Source organism: Anarrhichthys ocellatus, unplaced genomic scaffold (assembly GCF_004355925.1).
Source record: "Anarrhichthys ocellatus isolate YVR2014 unplaced genomic scaffold, GSC_Weel_1.0 scaffold11, whole genome shotgun sequence".
NCBI lineage: Eukaryota > Metazoa > Chordata > Actinopteri > Perciformes > Anarhichadidae > Anarrhichthys > Anarrhichthys ocellatus.
In genome coordinates this window covers 6202172-6224055 of record NW_022280041.1, presented here as the reverse complement: position 1 = coordinate 6224055, position 21884 = coordinate 6202172, and the positions used below count along the sequence as shown (strand labels likewise).

General features: G+C 41.4%; 2 protein-coding genes across 3 annotated transcripts in view; one reads left to right on the top strand and one right to left on the bottom strand.

The window, feature by feature from the left end:
* Positions 1-7418, top strand: part of elavl2 (ELAV like neuron-specific RNA binding protein 2) — a 30162-nt gene extending 22744 nt beyond the window's left edge. For both annotated transcript variants that reach the window (XM_031850824.1, XM_031850825.1), the window contains exons 6-8: positions 798-1023; positions 1620-1658; positions 2898-7418. In XM_031850824.1, the coding sequence (XP_031706684.1) occupies positions 798-1023; positions 1620-1658; positions 2898-3228 (596 nt within the window). In that variant the 3' untranslated portion in view covers positions 3229-7418. The remainder of the gene's footprint in view (positions 1-797; positions 1024-1619; positions 1659-2897) is intronic.
* Positions 7419-18959: 11541 nt separating this feature from the next.
* The window catches only part of LOC116385809 (glucosidase 2 subunit beta-like), a 96612-nt gene continuing 93687 nt past the window's right edge, over positions 18960-21884 (bottom strand). The window contains exon 15 of the mRNA XM_031851543.1: positions 18960-21720. Coding sequence (XP_031707403.1) covers positions 21583-21720 — 138 coding nt within the window. The 3' untranslated portion in view covers positions 18960-21582. The remainder of the gene's footprint in view (positions 21721-21884) is intronic.

Genomic DNA, 21884 nt, shown 5'->3' with positions numbered 1-21884 from the left:
GTGGTACTGGAGTGATGGACCTCATTTTGACTTGGTAAAGATACTGATGCTCAAGGCTGATTGGCAGGCAGCAGCAACAACAGGAAGAAACAAGACCAAGAGCGAAAGACATGCATGGCTGTCCCAAGAGGTAAATAAGTTAAAGGACTGATGCTTAGCCAACAGATCTTATAAGTTGATTTATCATCTATTTAAAGGGTTTATGAGCCGGTGGGGTTTGATCAAAATAGCTAGCCAAGTAATCTAAAAAATAATGTACTCTAGCTAGATGATAACGCTCACTTTCTATCACTACACACAGAAATGTATCGTCAGCAGTTAGTGTAATGCTACCAATCTTTCTGTAAAGTTTGCTCGGAGGTGATGTTTAGATACACATTTTTTCTTACCTTGTGTTTTCTCCTCTTCTCTCTTTCTGCCGTCTTGGGCAGTCCGTGCATGTCACGGTCTTCAGACTTGGTCTTTCTACCTGCTGCCTGCTAACGTCCCACGATGGGAAAGCTGGTGTTCTGTCAAAACAAGTCCACTTCTTCACCTCCCCCATGTTTATTCTCCCGTGACACATTTCACTTGTGCTTTTGGTGCTCCGTTGTATAGAAATGTATTTAAGTTCCAGTTTTTATGTACCTCAAATTTTGCTGATTGATAATTGTATGCCTGCTACAGCAAACCTCTCTGCTCTCGTATTGAACTACTGTTTAACTCAGTGGAGTTCAAGCTGCATATCGGCACTGAATGTTTTCATGGCTGTCAAGAGAAACTCGGCCACTGATCTTATGTTAATTCTCTCTCCTCAGGCGTTTCCAGAGGGGTCGGCTTCATTCGTTTTGATCGGCGAGTTGAGGCCGAGGAGGCCATCAAGGGTCTTAACTGCCAGAAGCCGCCTGGTGCCACCGAACCAATCACGGTCAAGTTTGCGAACAACCCGAGCCAGAAGACCAGCCAGGCACTTCTGTCCCAGCTGTATCAGTCGCCCAATCGAAGGTACCCAGGACCCCTCGCACAGCAGGCCCAACGCTTCAGGTAAAAGGAGCACACCAAAAAATGTGAATCTGATTAGAGCCGAGTTAATACTGCCAGTGATTTATGAGTCTGACCCTCTGAGGCTATTTGAAATTAGCATTTAAATTGTCTAACACAGTACTTTGAAAATATTCTGTGTGGAGCTCATCAATGCTCTGGACAGAATTATTTCGACCCATATTAACTTTGCTGTGTTTCCCCTGATGCAGATGTCGGCCTATGATACAATTGGGTTCGAGCAGATTTTGATAAATATAAAGAGTTTTTAAAAAATCAATAGATGGTGTGAAAGTTTTGCATAGTTGGTGGCCATTGTGGAAATGAAAATCAATTTGCATACTGATTGACCTCAGTGGTACTGTATGCAAACAATCACAATTCATGGAATATTTTTAAGTCACATGCTTAAAAATATGGTTCTGTTGTGTATTAATAGGTTGAATATTGATAAACACATTCAGTCAACAGGTTAAGGAGAAGATGATGATCAGAAATATTACTCATCTGTCATTCTGGCAAAATGCATCATTAACGTGGTGAAACGCTTCCTTCTGTATTGACATTAATGTGTGTGGCTTTGTTTGTTTTTTTTGAAGGTTGGACAACCTGCTGAACATGGCCTATGGAGTCAAAAGGTAATTCTATTCTTATTTACAGAATGTACAGTTGTATGAGCAAGTTGAGTCATTTGCGCTTGAAGTGTAATGTTGATTGATAATTATTTGATGTCCCTCTCTTAAATAAGGAGAGTGCCTCTATTGGATAAGGTCAGGGATGCTTTAATCTTGACATAATGTCACATGTCTAAATTAAAGTCTATGCTGCTTGTCTACATAACAAAGGGCAGAATGTCTTGCTTGCTATTGCACACAATTGCATACTTGTATTTTGAGCTCTCTGCTCTTACCTTGATCTATTATGGACAGTCTTGTCCTGTTTTAAACTTGGTTGCGTCAGATGTCTTTCAGGATTTGCCAGGATACCAGTTTGTCAAAGTTCAGTTTTAAGAATGCCTCCCTCAAGTATGATTGAAGTCCAATCCCCTGAAAGCTCAAAGGCCCGTCACCAGCGACAATAGACTTGTGATTTCTCTTCTGCCCCGCTCTTTGGCTGACGTCTTCGTTGCCAAATCTCTCTGCGTGTCCTTGATGCTGGGAGCACACCTGTCATGGTGGATGTTCCCTGAGAGGCCAACTGGAGCAGCTAATCTTATGTGACACCTGCTGCAATAATTCATAGGCTTTCCATGCACTTTGAATTTCGTTTCTTTAAACTGCAATACCACATTTGCCAAAAGCCAGTGCTTTTGAGTGGCTTTTCATTAGCCTTGGCACCAACGCCAACTTTAATATGGCAACTTATTTGCCGTTCAAATTTGCCCTTTTGTGTTTTTGAGTAAATAACTCCGCGGCCCTTTCTTTGTAGGCTCATCGTGAGCTCAAAAAGCAAAGAATTGTTTTTATAATCTCCAACTCTAATAAGAGATAACTGACTGAATGCTTGTCTGTGTGCTGCATTGTTTGCTGCTCAGTCAAACTTACAGGTCGCCTTTCTTTTGACGAGGCTGACTTATTATTGTTCAGCTGAAGAAAAATATTTACTTATAAGATAACTTCACAAGTTCATAACTTCGACCAGTAATAACTTGTATTGATTTTCTGAAAAAGTGTTTGTGAAATGAGAGCAGGGCGATATCTCCGACTGTAGAAGCAATGAAAACACTCGGCGTGAAGCACGGCTGGTGCTGATCTCTGTAGAGACGGAGTCACATTCTGTTAGGCTTGTTGGCAAACTCTCCTGTCTTGTAAAGAAATCTCCATTCCATCCTCATTGTGTCTCTTGCCTTGAACTGTGTTGCTTGTGGTCTTTTACAGCCGGTTCTCCCCCATGGCCATCGATGGGGTGACCAGCCTGGCTGGCATCAACATCCCGGGGCACGCAGGCACTGGCTGGTGCATCTTCGTCTACAACCTGGCTCCGGATGCAGACGAGAGCATCCTTTGGCAGATGTTTGGGCCGTTCGGTGCCGTCACAAACGTCAAGGTTATTCGCGACTTTAACACAAACAAGTGCAAAGGATTTGGTTTCGTCACCATGACTAACTACGACGAGGCGGCCGTGGCCATCGCCAGCTTGAATGGATACCGCCTCGGGGACAGAGTGCTGCAAGTCTCGTTCAAAACCAACAAAACACACAAAGCCTGATACCCACTGAGATTGTTTCTAGAAAACTCGCCAGAAAACGGAAACAGAAAATGGAAGCGCATTGACCGTAACTTTCTACATTAGTAAAAACAGCTTTGTAAATCAGTGTTACGAAGAAAAACAAAATTTAGCGTCCGATGTAATTTTTTTTTTTTCTTTTTCATCGCTACGCTTTGAATCTTCTCGATATGCTTTGGACAGGAAAAAATACAGCAGGTTGTAATCCCTGTGATGTTGGATTATCTCGCTGTCTTTACAGATGGACCATCTGAAATGTTACTATAGGTTTTTTGTTATTTAGTTGCACATCTGCTTTGAAACAGTAAGTCTCGTGAGGTTACGTGTCGTGATTTTCTTTGTGTTTTCGTGTCCTGATTTGCCTTCGGTGCATTATGCCTTCAGTGGTTAGCAAGTACTTATTTTGAACTATTTGCAGTTTTGTTGAGTTTGTAAGTATTCCGTTCATTGTAATATGAGTTGGTTATTGGTTGGCTGCATAATGTTGCTTATTGTAAACTTAATGGATAAAAGACAAAAAAAAAAAAAAGAATCTTAACGCAGTACCTTGCCAAAGAGCTAATAACCTCTTTGATGTGGGTTTAAAAAGCATCTATTTTTATAAAAAGAAAAATTTGGAGAAACTTTTTACTGGACCTGGAACAAAATATTTTGACTTGGATACTTTGAAAAATATCTTCATATGACACCTTGTGAGCTTTTGAACTTTACAGGAAAGTTTGCAGTGGTTGAAATTTCTGGGGAGATTTATGATGTAAAAGATACCTTTTGAGATCTTTGTATTATCTTTAGATTATAGAATCAATGGCAGTGCTGGTTTCATCTGTAAAATCATCTGTGGGTCCCCTGTCATCCTGGTTGTTATATAACTAGCAACTCTCTTTCCGATTTGATTTGGAAACTGATAAAAATACAAAGGTTTATTCGCAAAAAAGTGCATGCAAAATTATAACGTGGAGATGTCTTAAAAGGTAAACGGGGGATAAAAATCAGTTCTTCCTGTAGGATTGCCTTCAGACAAAGGAGCTTCTGGTATACCTACGATGTATCATTAGACTGATTTTTGTCTCAACATCAACCAATAAGGGTTTTTACATACTTTGTATGAAAGATTGAGGACAATGGAGGCAGCAGCTTAAGAACAGAACGGATTACTCCTGAGCTTTGTAAATAACTCCTTTTTATGTTGAGTATTTGGCCGACTTCTTTTGGTTCTCGTTCTTCATCGGACAGTGTGTGATATATAAATATATATCGTTTTCTTTTTTTGGAGTAAGTAAGGTATTTTCTTTTTGGATATTAATCTTTAACTTTTCCGTTTCCCTTCAGTTGAAATACTTGATTTGTTGTCCCATGGACGAGCATTACAGTGCATCAAATATGTTGGTTGTTTGGTCTGTAGATAGTCTCGCTTCGTAACAAAAAAAAGCTATTAAGAACCTATAGACATGTTTTTGTTTTTTATATATAAACATTATAGATATATATTTATGTGGTAAAGAATGGATATAAACCACAGTTTTGAACCATTTTAGTTTTTTTTGTTTTGTTTCCATACTCGTATATCTATATATATATATCTGTATAGATATATCTGTATAGATATATCTATACATCTATTGTAATGCATATAACCTCTTTAAAATCGTACAAAGGTGTATATTGCTTGATTCACTTTGGGGGGGGGGGTCAGTGACGCGGTTCCACTAACGAGAGTTTGTCTCAGGCCGTCCCAGGAGCCCTGAACAGACAGACGCTGTCCCTGCATCCTGCTCGGTGTTTAAACCAACACTAGTCACGCTTCCCCTTAAATGAGCGGTGTGCTATGCATTATGGGATTCTCTTTGCATTAGAGGATTCTCTTTGCAACTGCTTTTTCTTGTTTATCTATTCCTTATTTGTGTTACTTGTAAAAGTTAAATTTAAGTCTAGATGAGTTGTGATACTTGCTGCCGTGGGTTAGAAACTCAACTTTTCATGCCTGACCGGTCATTGTTTAAAATATTTCTTTTCTTTTTGTAACTTCTTCAACGATGATTTGGTCTTGACAAATTGTGCCGATGGTCCGGCATGAAGAACGGTTCCCTCCCACCCCTCTTATCTCAATTCCTAATATAAGAATGATTATTTATTTGAAGTTGTATAGTCTGTTTTGGTTAACAGCATTTTTGGAATAGAATATCTTTTGAGTATTTAAAAGGATGTACATGTTCTTTACTTTGTGTTTGGATACTTTTTGGTTTTTTCCATGTTCAGTACATCAATAAATAAGTTGAAGGGCAATGCAGCACTGTGAATGGATCCCATCACTCATCCAAATTTCTGTTTACTTTTTTCTGATTTAACATCTGAACATTTTATGGTTCTTACCTTCTTACCGTTCTGTACATTTTTTTTCTGACTATTATTGTTTTAATTCAAGCAGAAGGCACACCCTTTATCATTTTCTGTAAATCATCGAATTGCTCTGGAAAGAGCAGCATCTCCAGAGATCACTGGAGTCTGGATGTCCCGGGCCAAGGACCCCAGGTCCACTTGACCCCGCTGTAAAGATCTACACTCTGCTGTCTGTGTTTGGTCAAGTGTCACATGTTCATTCGTGAGCTTTAGAGGTGCTCGTCGACACTTTTCTTCTCTAACTTTCGTTATACTTTGAATAAGTCCGTGTCACAAAATGTCAAACCTTCCTTTCATGGACCCCGATTCAAACTTTGAATTGTACTGTATTGACTTGACTATTGCAATTCCTATCATTCATACTAGCGACTTTATTTATTTCTTTGTGAATTATTGACATCTCTAACTTTATGTTTTAACATGTTTAAACCAGTGTTTACTTTCTATGTTTCTTTGTTGGACTGCAGCAAAGAGGGGCCCAGCCCTATGAACTCCAATGCGTTTGACCTGGTACACAGTCCCACAGTTTAGTAATTAATGTCGTACAACAGTGTTAGTTTTGCCTCTTGTTGCTCTAGCGATGAATGTCACGTTTGCTACACTTGTCGATTCAATACTTTGCGGTGTAAAGTTTTACGGTTGAGGATAAAAGCTGCTTGCTTGAATGCACCATCAAAGAGCAGCACACGGCTTAAAGGAAGAAGCCTGATATAGAGAATTGATTCTTCCTTTTTATGTTTATCTCGTGCTCCACTTGAGGCAGGCAGCCTCGCTGAACATGGACTGGCCTGCTTTGAAGTGTGCTCCCCTGCTGCGCAGCCACCTCATGCTGCCCGACTGTCATTCTAGGGGCATTGCAAGGACACGGATGTGGAGCTGCTGAAGAAACCACACCGCCTTTCTTTTGCAAAACAAAGCTTTTTTTTTTTCCAAAGCTTTCCGTTTGGGTTCCAGCACGTCACTCATGTAGACAATATTCGTGGCATGCTCAATCATGTAGTCATGTAGCGCTCTGTTTGGCTAGCAGAAGATAAGGAGGCTAATCTGTGCGCTGCTTAAAAAGCTTTCACTCTTCTAATAGCATGTTGGATGAGAAGTAATCTTTGGTGACGGCAGTCTTTCTATGAGGGAGTCATTTTTAGCAGTTTAAAAGAATCCCATATGTCAGTGTTAAGGTTGCATGGCTCTTTGGTTTCTCCTTAACGGGAAACTGATATTGAAAAGCTTTGGCTGAATGGCGGCATGTTTAGGTCTTATCTGGCATGCTTGAGGCTCGTCTCCCAGCTGAAAGCGGTCTTCTAACGGCAGACGCGTGATGTTCGGCATCCTCTAGCTATATGTTGCTGCTAGTTGAAATAGGATTAGGCTTCAGCAGTTAATGGCCATCACTGATGAGTTGATGTCACATCTTTCTGTTATTTGATGTCTAGAAACAGATTTCCAGTCGTTAGGTTTCCTCTTTCAATGCGCTGAGTCATCAAGGTTCTGACTTTGACTCCTTATTGAATGCTTTGTATGAGCAGTCATTCAGATCACAAAGTGAGTTACACAAATGAGCTTTTAAGTTTGAAGAGGACACCATTTCATCCTTAGTGTCGTCTCGGCTTCCTCTGCAAAGGCCAAAATATTACATTTAAAAAGTCTGAATTAAAAGTCACCCAGCCTATGAAGTGAGGAAGTAATTGGCAGATGGCACAGTCTGGTCTGTCCACTGCAGTGGTTCACAAGCTTTGGTGTCAGACGTCCCCCACAGCACTGTCGGACTAACTGGAGGACTTCAACAACCTGCCGTGCTCTAAATGCGCTTATTTGACATTCAGTATATAAAAGTAGATATTGTTATTAATTGAACTGTAAAGTGCTGCAGCCTGTATGTGGAGACGTGAGCTCCAGCACAGGATGAAGAGGTCTGTTAATGAAGAAAGGGGTCACACTCCCTCCATCATCATGCCGCCCATGTGCTGCTCTCACCTGTTGTGAAACTTAGCATACTGTAGCATGGTATGAGACGGGACATGAATAAAACATGCTTCTACGTGTTGTACCGAGCTGCTGATGTCAGCGGGTGCACGTAAACATATTTGCATTTGGTCCGTCCGCTGATGTGATTAATGGCCCGCCAGGATTTCTATTGCGCTCATTTATAATTTGCACCGACCCTTTTGTTCACATTTCACAGTTCAACTGAAGCACAAAGCCCTCTGCAGCTCATGGTTTTCCTCCTATTGTGTGTTTTTGAGAGCTGTTATTTAATGCTCACATGAATGGGATCATAGGAGTGTGTTAATGACGGGATATTTGTGCTTTTGAGCACAAAAGCGACAGATCTGCAGAAGTTGGAACATCAGCATTTTGCATACCGATGCATTCCTTTCCACGGTTCCCACTATGAAACCGGTATACAATGGAAGCTTAGTTGTATGCCTAGAATATTAGGCATAAAACACAAGATCAATACGTTTAGACTTCTATGGCATTGACATTATTTCACATCAATCAATAGTTGTTGTTTTCAATATAAGAAGGCAATAATAACGGGTAGTTGTGGCCTCGTGCCCATTCTGTCAAAGATGTGTTTTTATTTTGAATAACGATGCATTTGAAATTGATATGCTTCATGGAATAATATTATACAGATTTAGTGTTCTTGGTTTGCACAACACGCAACGCTCCAGAGAGTCATTTTCAAACAATTAAACATGTTGAGATGCATAATTTCCCCAGTCACAGATATTGCACAACACAGTCGCTGCAGTTTATTCATTTCTGGGCCAAAAATGAAAATCTTTCACCACAACAAATCTTTGGTATTTGAACTCAGCTGAAGTTAATTTTCGACACACATTGTTGCTACATTTTGTTGTAAAGACCTTTCACTTTCCATGTTAAATGGTGCTTCCAATAGTTGCCAGTAAAGCGGTTGCCAGCATCTAGTCTAGCTTCATGTTGCCGAGCTGGTTTCTCTGGTCCTTGACAGAACGAGCACTGAAACCTCTCTGCTTGACCCTCCAGGTTGAAATGCATTTGTGTCATCCGGCTCATTCTCCTGCTCTGTAGTGTGCCCTGTGCACAGATGATCACTGAGTGCGTGTCCTCTGTAGAACAATGGCTTTCATCCACAGATGAAACGCTCTTCAACGTTTTAAATGAGAAGTCCTTTCAGCTGATTGGGGTGGAGTGGTTGAATAGTGTTTTTATGTGGCTTGTATATGATCCCTTCAATGGCCCAGTGTCTCAGATAATGTACAGGTGTCTTTGTGTAAGGCTGATACATTAAGCAGTCCCTGAAATCGTATCTTTAACAAGCCGTTATGGAGAGTTAGACATCTTGCACATATCTTGTGAGTTAAAATAGTATTTTTGACTGACTTGAAATGAATTAAATGGTGAGAGTGAAAGGAAATGAGACCCTTTTTTAAAAATTCCCCACAATTTCGAAATGCCATGCGGCTAACATCGTGCACTATACGATGTTGAATGCTTCTCTTTTGCATCGTGTGTCCATTTTTCAGACATCAAAGACAGTCTGCTCAGCATTCGACCTTGTTCTGCTGTCTTCCTCTTACTTGCAGTCCACGGTCAAACCTGCTCAGTGATTGGATTTAAGTTATCACATCACAACCGGTTGGAGCTTGGCTTCCTCCGGCCCCTATTAGATCAGCGCCGACTTCCACCAACGAGGCATATCTTCCTGTTAGCGACTCTTAACAGGGCTCAATGTTATTCTCCCTATGAGGCATTGGCACCTCCGTTCCATAATGAGCCGGTGAAGAAAAGGGGTGCAGATTAGAATAACAGCCTTAACTAATCCATAACAGGCCAAATGAGGCGCCACGTTTGGGGGAAACCATGTCATTTCTCATTTTGCAGTGCCGCGGAAAATTCTCTTTCTCTCAACCTCTCACTCAAAACAAGCCCCAAGAATAGCAGGCTGCTGGCACAAGGACGGCAATCAACAAAACATAGCTCCTTCCCCTATCTCTCCTCTTTTTCTCAGCTCCTGCCGATAGTCTGAGGAAAGACGGAATCTATGCCTCTGACTCTGACTTAGAGGAAACTACAGAGGGCTCCAGCCCACACCTCAGATGGAGGCTCTTTTTTTCTCTCCCAGTGAATGGCTATCGACAAGTCTTGTTCTGTAGCGATGGGCAAACGACGCTCTCTTGAAGCAGCGAGGCTTTCCAGACAATAGTTTTTTGGAAATGGGTTCATTTGTCTTGGCTGGAGTGTTCCCTAAGGGCCCCTGCTGGTCAAAGGAATATACAGCCGACAGGTTTATTATTGCTTTAGACAGTGATGCAATAAACAAGCGGCAACAGTTGGTTCAATTACACTTTATATGTTTTGTGGTGAATGAGGAAAAGTTCTGTGTTGTAGCTCAGGTCAATGAGCCACAACGATGAGTGTTCATAGATGATGGAGTCAGATGGCTTGGACCTAATTAGGTCTGTAGGATCTGGGGAAACGAGCCTATTTTTGGGGGTTTATTTGTCAGTTAATGCTTTGACAAAAGATGAGTTTGTCATTGATCAGTATGCACAAGTATATTCATTCAGTACATGTTTAAGAAAGTGCCAGTTTGAAGATTACAATTAATAATTCTTCCTTTCTGCATTTAATACAAGATGTATCTTTAAATATGCTCTTTTGATACGAGTTAAAAGAAAGCTGCGGCTCCTCAGTACCCAGGTTACATTGAGCGTTACAATATATGCTGATGACACACTGGTATTGTACCTGAATGCAGTACTATTTAATTCATGGACAGTGGAATGGAAAGGACCCAAAATAGATGCTTGAGGAACTCTTTAGTGCTCGCACTATACACGACGATCCATTCAACTAATAACCATGAAATGTTAAAACCAGTCTATCGATACAAATGTATGAAAGCCTTTGTAAAAGGCTAAAATCAAATATAATCAAATAAGATATGAGTTGACCATCCAGCAACTGCATTGTTGTGATTTTCTTGTCCATTACAATGTTTATGAAACCTCTCACTCCTGTTGTGCAGCAGCTGTAGCTGGATCCAACATGTGTATCGAGGTTCTCTAATCGCAGCAAGTCGGTCTGACGAGCTGCTGCAGTTCTGGTCGTTTCCTGTCACTTGCACATCAGCTGCAGGCAATGACATGATTGACAACGATGGGCAATGCAGAGTACCTTCTGTTGCATACCAGCTCCAGGTTACCTGTAATTTCCACTTACCTTCTGACCCCGGCTCATCGTATAGTGTGTGTGTGTCCCTAAAAATGTCATTTTGAGCGTGAAACCAAGAGAGCAGGTATGAGGACTTTTACTTTTTCGACAGTCTTGACAGATTGCAACACCCCACTGTGTTTGCTGGTACATGCACGAGGCTGTGATGAAAACTCGGCAGGAGTGTGTCCGTTTGTCCTCGAAAGTCTCAGCGTGTTGCACATCTGAACGCATTTGGCATGTTTACGATGTGTCCGTACATTTATGCAGTGTGAGCCTTGCATCACTCGTTTGATGTGTGCCTGGGAAGAGGACGAAAGTAGCTGCTCGCTGCCTCGCCAGAGTCTGTTCTGCTGTAATAAGGTCCTGATTTAAGGTTGACCAGAGCACACCGGTAATGGGGCCTCTGCAGCCAGTGGAGATGAGATCTCTCCACAATATTTACCCAGGGAATAATGATGTTTGATTTGACTCTGCTCCGGGTGTGTCTCTGTGAGGGCTGTTGTCGCCCACTGCTGCCACTGAGAGAGGAAACTGACGGAAGCTGTGTCCAGAGGAAAACAAGCCTCAGATCCTTGTGTGTGTGTGTGTGTGTGGATGATGCTAGGCTGGTGTGTTTCTGTGGCCTTCAGAATGAAGAGCTGCTGTGTTAGCTGATTACTATTCACTCACATGCTATACTCCATCTGTGGATCTCTCTGAGATTGTGGGTTGTATTTACTCACCCAGTGTTTCCTCAGCAGCTCGGTTCCATTGCTACAGAAACTGTAGAATTCAGCTCATTATAGTCTGCACACCCTCTGAGGAGCGGAGTCATTTGCATGGCTGCTTGTCGAACCCATGGTAATGTTGACAAAGATTTGCAGCCATTTTAATCACGCCACGTAAAAAGGTATACAAAGTAGTTTATGACTGCTCCGCTACCGAGCAATAGGCACATCCCTTACTGCAGTGCACATTGAAAAGATTGCACTTTGTTCCGAGCAGCGATTGCAAATCACAGACGTCAGAAAGGTAGAGAGAAATAGATGACTGCGACGGCAGTTTGAGTTTTACGAAAAAACGCATTTACATATTAAACCACACAGCAGCGTGCAGAGCAAAAAGGCTCTGTTTGAATTGCACGCTCCAGCCTGCCTTCCCGTCAGTGTAAGGGGTAGCGGGGGCCTCACCGCTGTGACTGCAGTGCCGTAAATTTGGAAGTTGTTTACGGATGCTGCCATCTTGGTGCGCTCCGGGAGGGAAACTTGGAGCAGGGCCATTTACCGGCAGCTTGATGAGAGTGCAGTGAGGCGAGTTAATTAATACAACATCCCTGGGCCCACAGGCTAGGCTGCAAAGCTAACCCAGGAGGGAGGTAGAGATAGAGAGAGCAGACCAAGAAAGGGGACGGAAGAAGGGCAATCTATGATGCGTGGGAATTTTATTTATATATATATATACACACACACACACACACACACACACACACACACACACACACACAACTGTGAAGAGTGGGGCTACAGTAACAGCTTGGCGGCAAAACACAATTAAATTGCATAGCTAAGATGACTAAATCAGCCATCTTGATCATAGCCTAACTATCAGACTGCATGATATTTGGTTCTTTCAAGATGCAATGATACATGGCAGGTGTTGGACCCCGACCAGTCATGGCCGTCTTTCATGGCTTGTACACATGTAGGTAATCAGGAAGGTGCCAGGGATTGACTGCTGTGTCGGTTGTCTTCCAAGACACTACACAGTCCAGTCCGGGGATTATTGATATTGTATAGTCTGATTTCGGCGTAAGTGTGTAAAGTAGATGTGAGATGCACATTTTGGAAAGGCCAAGCAATAGATCAGAATGGACATTGATTTGGGCGTGGTTTCAGTGTTTCGGTTCCATTGGTTGAGACGCGCCTCACTGTGTTTTCTGCGTGGAAGTGGAAGTCATATTTTCGAGGCCTCAACGCTGAATTGATTCAGAAGGTGGTACCAGACAGCCCCGGCAGTTACTCACCCAACGACAAGCTACATTGTCTAGAATATGTTAGACTCTATTAAAAATGCATCTGGTACAATGTTGCTTTCTCCGACTGGAATAAGTGGATACTTCCACTGGAGGTAGAGTGAGAGGGAGACTGACAGCAGATGTGGGCTCCAGTGAGAGAGGGCTTTTTAAAAATCGTAAGTGTTTCTAGGTCCAACCAACACCAACATGAACTTCAAACGAATGGATCCATTGGCCTCCATGACCTCTAAAGCGAAGCGGGAAAGTAGTAACGTTGGTTTCTTCCCCTGCCACCGATTTTTGGTTGTGAGCGAAGATGTTTTTCCAGCCATGACACAGCATCTGCGGCTTTAGCTTAACTTTGCCTCAGTGAGAAAACTCTTGTCTGTTGAGCTACATGAAAACAGAGAAACTTGCCTGGAGATGGAGGAGTCCGGAGGGAGGTCCTTGCCTTGTTCTCTCTCCTTCTCTATCCATATATTTTAACTGGCAAAACACAACTTTGGGACCACGGTTGTCAAACAAGGTTGGTTTTTTTTTCACTGTTGAGGTGCAATCTATAGGAGAGAAAAGCACATAATCTGCAAACTCAGCTTTCCAGCTGTGTACTACATAATGTATGTGTTCTGTAGAATGAACACGTCATAAAGAATAGCTCAGGCTGGCTGGTGCTCTTCTATGCTAAACAATGATATCTTTTCTTTTTTTTTTTTTTAACAATGAGCTCCGTCATTCATTGACTTTTATCACAGTTGCAAATCAGCAATATGAAGGCAGCAAAATATTGTAAATAGCACGCCTGCCAGTAGACACAGAAGAGATGGGGCTATAAATACCCTGAATAAATCCTCCTAATCTGGAAGCGGGAGAAGCAGGAGTTCTGTTGATGTAGAGAACTGGTGGCTGAATCCCATTTTTAATGCTTTCGCCAGCTTTTTCTTTTTTTTTCGGTTGGTGTTTAGAATTCACTCTATAATTACCATATTAAAATGCATGTAGAAGTCTGTGCAGTTGTGGTGGGGAAAGATAAGGCTGCAAGAAGTAGGGAGGGAGAAAGAAAAAAGTCCACCGGAGGCCTATCCGTCAGTTCTGAATTGCTTTATAATTACTGAGATGCAAAGACACAATTTTCTTCTAAAAATAATGTAGTGTAGCCTAGTTTCTGCGCAGCGTGAATGTTACTGGCTCCCTCTTTTGGGATTGGAGAAAATTTGAATTCTGACACATTGCGGTTGTGTTCGTGAATACGACATACTGTCTAACTAAAGTTATTTTAACTTCTTGGAGTTTTATTTGCATAGATTTCTCATAAGTTTTAATCTTTTTTGTGTATGTCTACAATAAATGAAATAATGTATTCTGTGCACAGACGACGTCTCCCACACTGAATACTGAAGCGGCCTTACTCACACTGAACCTGGAGACTCCCGCCAATATGATTGGCTTTGTGATGGCGGTTTAGTTACTGAGGCACTATTATTAAGTTTTGGCCATTTTTAACGAGTACCGAGTACTGAACCTTGGGGCACAGGGAGATGGTAGATGGTCTCAATCTTTGCTTTGTAGAATGACAGGAATGAGGGAGAGATGGTCCATCGGTTTGAGAAATTAATTTGTTGTAGAAGAAGAGAAGAGAACCTTGGGGTTGGTGGAACCGGAGTGATGTAATTTGGGGCTTTTTTGCCCTGTTGCATCACTGCCTGAGCTGCTAGCATGGCCATAGACTCTTTCTTCTTCATCTGTCCCTTTTAGTCTCCCAACTACCTTTAAGGTTCAAAGGGATTGTGGTGATTTTTCACCAAAAATGGCCTAAGACTCAAAATTAGGACAACACAATGAAAAAAAAAAAAAAAAGAACAATTTAAAGTTGAAATGTACAATATTGCCAGTGACCAGGATCTAATTACTTATACAAATGAGTTGCTGTATGTGAGTAGAGGTATTTACAATAAGTGAAACAACAAAATCTGGCACGATTTCTTTAAGTGGCCTCGAGCCCACAAAAACAGTAGCAAAGGACAGAAAAGGAAAGGTTGCAGGAGGGGGTGTGCAACCACTAGGTTCTTCTATGATGAAATATTGATGGTGCTGACTTTGATTCTGCAATAGATACTTTTGATCCATATCTGTCGTGGCAGAGGAGCCCACCCTCCCTCCCTATTCATCCTCAGGTGTATCACTGGTCCTTTCGCTTACGAAAAATGCCACCCCCCTCCACCACCTTTGATGAAATGTGTGGACTTTGAAGAAGAACTTATAGAGATCAATAGTGTGTGTATACGGAAGGTCTATAACCCAGTATGCTACAGTGAGTGCCAACGATGGGGCTTTGCAGTCAGTCAGTTGTTGACTTTTATTTATCACAACTGCTGCTGTAGTAATTGATGACTGAATCAAACGCAGTGTGGAAGAGTAACTGCTGACTTCTTTGCTTTTTCAGCTGAACAGTGATTGTATCTCTTTTCCCTCTCAGCACTCATCTCAAATCCAATACTTGGCAAGCAAACTCTATTATTTAAAGAGACAGATTTCACTCAGAAAAAAAGTGTTTAGGCTATAAGTCCTTCGGCTACACTGTGAGTGTGTCTCTTGTTCAGTTTGCAGATTTGTAGATTAACCTAATGCATCCTAATGCAGGCATGCTTAAAAAAAGTCAAGTGCTCTTTTGTTTGTGTGTGTGTGTGTGGTGTGTGGTGTGTGTGTGTGTGTGATGTGTCCCTGGGTAATGGAGCAGAGAGCTGTCTGTCTGGCCGGCCATCTGTCCGCATCCTCAGATTCTATCCGTTTGTCTCAGCCGCTAATGAAAAGCTATTAGGTACTCTGCTGCAGCCTTTAAAATGTATACAGTTCCTGCACAGTGGAGGCTGCCATGCCCACTTGGCTCCTCCATTACTGTTCTTCTTCACCTCGCTCAATTCGGCCCATTTTTCCACGTGTTTGATCTGAATTTGGGGCGTCGCAAAATGACCAAATGTCTGTACAATATTAGCAGCTGGTTATAGCCCACAGTCAGTTTTTTTTCTTTGCTAAATACAATTCTGGTATTTGTTTTGAAAGCTAAATTGGCTCCTCATTGTTTACCCCATTGCTTAGAAGAATGCAGCAATTACTTTTCCGCGCCCCTCCCCGGGAACCGGTATTATGTAACGCAAAAATAATGGCCGAGCCTGGCCACACCATATGAAAACCGCAACGCAGAGCCGGTGCTTCGTTAATAATTGCCATAATTGTGTAAGTATGAGGAGACTGCTCCACAAAATGGAGCAATGACTATTATCAGGTTGATAACCAATAATTACTTACAAACTCTGTCTTCATTAAGCAGCTCCTTTGGAGAAACTGAGCTCAATATAGCCCTCCAGAATCCCCTCCCCTCGCCCACCAGGATCCCGCTGCTCTCCCTCTTCCTCTTGTTGTATCCCAGTTTCTCTCTTCTCTCTCTCCATCCCGCTCTGCTTTTCATTCCAATTGTTATGTTCATTTTACATCTCTTCAGTCTGACCTGGTCTTTCTTGTCCCCTTCTTTGAAATACAAGGAATTGAAGGCAGAGAAAGAAACAGAGTGGTGATCCCTGTAATCCTTTTCCTGCCACACATTTTCTATCAGGTCCTTCTCTCCCTGAAAGATTAACCATCCTCTCTGCATCTCTTCTCATCGATCATCCTAACGGGGGGGCTACAAGTAGAAGAAAAAAACAAATTGCAAAGGGAGAAACGGCCACAGAAGGGCAAGGAAAATGTTGTGGATTGCAACTGTTGATCAAGTTCCAGATCAAGATGTGCTGCTGGTGGCACAGGACCAGACCATCTTTAACAGCTGGAATGGTGCATACACAAACTCCAACATGCAAACGCCTGTATGACATTTTTGCTCATGTTAAGCAAATAAATGGTTGGAATGATGTGTTGAAAGTTTGATAATGAATGGATAAACTGATGATTTAAAAGTCCTTACCAAATGGCAAAATATATAAATAAATATAGTGATTTGGACATGAAGTTAGGAAAAGGGAAGCCCCTGGTGAAATAATGGCTTATTTCCTCCCAACTCAGCTATTATCTGGTCTTTGGTGTCAGTTAATGTTAACATTTGTTGCATCCTCCTACATTTAACCTGTAAATTCTACTGTAAATGGTGGTGAACTGGAGCAGGGAAGGTAACAATTTCAGTGAGGACCTATTGAAATTGAAGGAATTATGTCAGTGAAGTCTTTCCTTGTTTGATGCTGTCAGATCTCTCCCCTTGACATTTAAAACCACTTAAGTTACTTTTTTAAGCAATGCACCTGTACTTGAAAAAGCTCAAATATCAAAGTGCTGATTACTAGCTACAAACTGACATTAAATATATTATTGCTCACCTTTTTGGCCGTGTGTTTATTGAATATACCCTGTATATTATGATTATTCTGTTTTATTTAGGGGAATCAAAAAATTGAATCCATGGCTTTCCAGACCCTGAACCTCCTCTCCAACAGCCTCTTCTACTGTAAGTGGGAGAAGCCAACTGCAGGAGGCCCCCGGTAACCACATGCTATCACAGCTCGGCCTTCCAGCCTCCAACCGTGACACGCTTACACTCATCCACTCCACAGGGGAAGTGTTGAGCCTCGCTTGCCGACGTGAGAGCACAAACAAACATTTACCCTACACTAGATAGGCATTGCTGCTTATACCTCCCCTCCAGTTTCACATTTCTCTCCTCCCCCATTACTGCTGTTTTCTACGCAGTTGGTCTTTCTCCTCCTCTCAAAGCATGCCTTTCCCTCAAGCTTCATCCCAGGCTCAGTCATTTGTATTGCTGTATCTTTCCATTCCTCAGTCAGTCTTTTTTTCATGTGCAGCTTTATTTCTCTTACTGAGCAAAGCAATGTGTGATGCTGATCTACAGCATATCTACCAGTGTTTTTGACTTAGCGTAGGTTTTAAATTTATACCTCAGCTTGTTTTCAGACTCTCAGCCATTATTACAAAGCAATTATGTCTTGTTTAATTGTCTTGACGAGATGCTATACTACGACTTTTTCCGACACGCTATTCTATGACTGCTTTATGACTTGTCACAGTGCGGTGCTGAGACAGAAATTGGACACCAGACAAGTTTAAAAGTAATTCATAAATATATTTATTCATAACAACGATCAAACATGGAATTCAGTAATCAGTCGTGTACGGATATGTAAAAAAATGTTTGAAGCTACAAAAAGGGATTCCCTCACCCAGATTTGGCTCATAAAGCTGACGACCCAAATCCTGGAAGACAAAGAACCCGTACATAGTACAGCATGTCAAAAAAACCTCATAGTACAGCATGTCAAACAGTAAAAAACGATCATATAAAAGCCATTCAATCAGGAGAGACTTCAATAGAATTTCACAATAATTTATTACACATCGTACAAATTTGAATGGTGCAACGTCTTTGGCAAATGGACTCCATCTTGAAGGAAGACAATCAAGGGCTGGTGATGCTGAGGTGATGAGGCATAATCCCGCTGGAGTCCAGTCAGTGATCACTCTTCGCATATATTATTAAGGTGATCTGTGCAACTGTTATTCAGGAAGTTTGTATCAAATAAGTAGCCCTTCGTACTACTCGGTACCCTTGAAGTAGCTCTGTTTAAAAAAGTTTGGTGACCCCTGGTATAGCATGTTGAAAACAGTAAAAAAAAAAAGTCATAGTATATAGCGTGTCGAAAAAATTGAAAAAAGTCATTCTTTGTCTTCCAGGATTTGGATCGTCAGCTTTATGAGCCGATGATCCAGGCCAAATCTTTTTTTGTTTGCTTCAAACTTTTTTTTACATACACGAGTGATTACTGACTTCCATGTTTGATTGTTGTGAATAAATAGATTTATGAATTACTTTTAAACTTGTCTGGTCTCCCATTTCTGTCTCAGCACCGCACTGAGACAAGTCATAGTAAAGGGCTGATTATCTTTAAAAAAATAAATAAATAAATAAAAGATATTAGCAATACCAGTACTCTTCAAAGTGATCACGATACAAACCAATAAAGTACTTTGTTTGATACCTTCCTACTTCCCTCGATACACATGTTTAGGCCTGAAGATCTATACACTGCATGTACTGTATCTTCACAACCCTAACACTGATAAATAAAAGGGAGTAAAGGGAGATGGGTGAGACTGTCGCATGCCGACTCAACGCAAACACACTTTTTTCTCCCCCTCAGCCCTGGAGGTATAACTGGCCTCCCTTCAAAAGACGGAGCTTAAAACGATCTCCAAAAAGAGTGAAAGAAGTGCTGGGTTGTGGTGGGCGTCAGTCAGGCAAAGGCCTTGTCTCCCACTCTAGATAACGGGTACCCTGAACTAGTTTCTACAAAGCTGAGTTGGAGATTTAATGCAATATAAAGCTTCTGGGCCCTTTTAGCAATTTGGAGTCAACACACAAATACGCCCACGCTCAACTGGAAAGACTTTCCATCCCTTCCCCTTCATGTGCAAATGTACTGAATGGAGGTGTGCATGTATGTGATAGTGTGTGCTCACTTTTCCTACTGAATTCTTCCCACAACTCCCTCTTTTCTTTTTTTTTTTTGATCTGTCACAACACATCAATGGCCAGTCCCAGTGAAGAAACTCCCAGTACTAGCTTATTTTTTTCCTTCCACATAACTGCCCATTCAAATTGCAATCTCCCAACGTGGTTCCTACCTATGCTGTGTGCTGCAGATTGGCACATTTGGTCCTTTGTGACAGCAGGTTTTAAACCAAGGAAAAGTTCTTTACGAGACACCATTACATCACACCATATGGCAATGATGCAATATAAAGTTTTCTCCAGATGCCAGCAAATGCCTTCTGCAATATTAGAGTGCTGCTCTTGACACGGTGTGTGATTAGCAGTATTTTCAGCTGTGGTAGAGTTAGGAGCCTGTGAAGGCTCAGTGTTTGTTATACCGACATCAGCTTTGGCATGCGTTGCATATCTGAAACATTAAAAGAGGGAGAGATTAAAATACAGTGATATCCCTGTTTCATTGAGATGGAGGGGAATGAAAATATATTATATCCTTAAAACTGTTTTTGTCGAGCCAGTTTAGGTGAAGTGTTTCTATCTTATAAACATGGGGATTGCAGGGTGAGTTGTGAGATGTTGCTGTATTAACACATCCTGTTCCATTCAAATTAAAAGTCAAATCACTTCAGCAAAAAAGAACGACTTAGTATTATATATTAAAGATGTTTTTTAGATATTTTGGCACCGACTTGGCACCTTATACAAACCTGACCATTGTTCTAAAAACCGAAGGTGAAAGCGAATAGTTAGATTTGCCATTGAAAGTGTAGATGGGAGCTGAAGCCAGATAAATAAAGAAACAGCAGCCCCTAAGCTACAAGGCCTGAGGCTATTGCATTGCTAACATGGCAAACGGCCACCCAGCTGTAGAATATATCAGGTAGCCTATTCCTGACAGCTGATTTAGCTCCCTCTTAATGAGCCCTGCTGCAAAACACAGTCTGTTACATAACACCATAAATAGCATGCACAGTAAGAAGCAGACTGTTAACGCTGGCAGAATCGTGTGAAATCAAGAGACGTTGCATTCAGCACACAATGCATTGAAAGTGTTGTGAAACTATCCATTAATGCCAAGACATCTTTAGGCCCTATACTTAATATTTAAACCACTTTAAAAAGTTTTATTGTCCGATTGTTTAGGAAATGTTATAACACTGTAATAGTAAAAGCATACTGAAGACAAGGTTATGATAAAGTATGAAGTCGTTTTATTTGTGCGTTTTGATACAGTTACAGTAGATGCAATATCACTTTATTCATTTAACTTTACACATTCTAATGTCGACTTAATATACTGAAATGTAATGCAGTGACAACTGTTTCAATTAAAACGCTCACTTTCTGTATTGTTCCCTTTGTCAACAAGACAAGAAAATACCTTGAAAAGACCAAAGCAAACTGTTATTTTGTCTCCCAATACTTCTTAACTTCCTTACCCTGTTTGTTCTTTCTGGTGATTAAAAAAAGAAAAGAAAAATTCTGTAATAACGGGTCACAATTATATATTAACATTTTTTTGAAAGGCTGAATAATTCCGTAAAAGCTGGCCACTGTTTCTACTAAAAGTTACTCAAACAATAGTGAATAGTGCATTTTGTTTGGGGACTACTTTCAGCTGTGGGTTAATACACATTTGGCGCTAGAGTGAATATCTACAGCTGAAGGGCGGTGTATGATTGACTCAAAATAAACTTCAGTGTTTTTAAGAGTTTTTGGATAATAATGGGGCTCTATGTGAAGCTGACTCACGCTCTGGCTTAACAGGCAATACTATAAAATATTCAAATAGAAGGACAGTCCTTTTATTTGTGCTCACGAATAAGCAGTTATGTGATGCAGCAGTTAAGTTAGTGGCAATGTCATTAGGGCTTGTAATTGATCTAATTTCACGTTATTTAATTATTTACATCGTAATCTTGTATGGGTAAACCCATATAAGGAATATAGTGCAGTTTGAAGAATACTTGTGTAAACTATGACAATATACAGCAACACTAACAATTCATGAAAACTAAAGTGGTCTAGGTGCAGTGTTACTGAATATCAGATTCTGACCTTAGCAAGACTTGCTTGGAAGTATATATGTTCTGACAACACAGATGTCAGAGGGAACCCTCAGGACCCCAGCCTGTCACCGCGGGCTAGCCAAGGGGGGCTAAATTAATCTCGACTAGGCCAGTAAGGGAAGAGGTCACAGTTCACTGTGTATGCCCCGCTGCTTCAGCACCAGCTGACAGGCCACAGGAGTCTGAAAGTCCATGATGTACTGGCATTTGCTGGGCTCCTTCACCGATCGCAAAGCTGTCTCTGTTCCGCATGTCAATGTGACCTAGAAAAGCACAAAGAAAGAGAAGTTGAGGCGGTGCAGGGAGAGGAGCCGTTGTTAGCCCGAGTCCAGAGCAATGCCAGCTTCATCTCCCGAAGGAGGCCGATTGCAGACGCTGTCCTACCTCTTGTTTTAGTCATTTTCTAAGCAATTTCAAACTTTTCTGA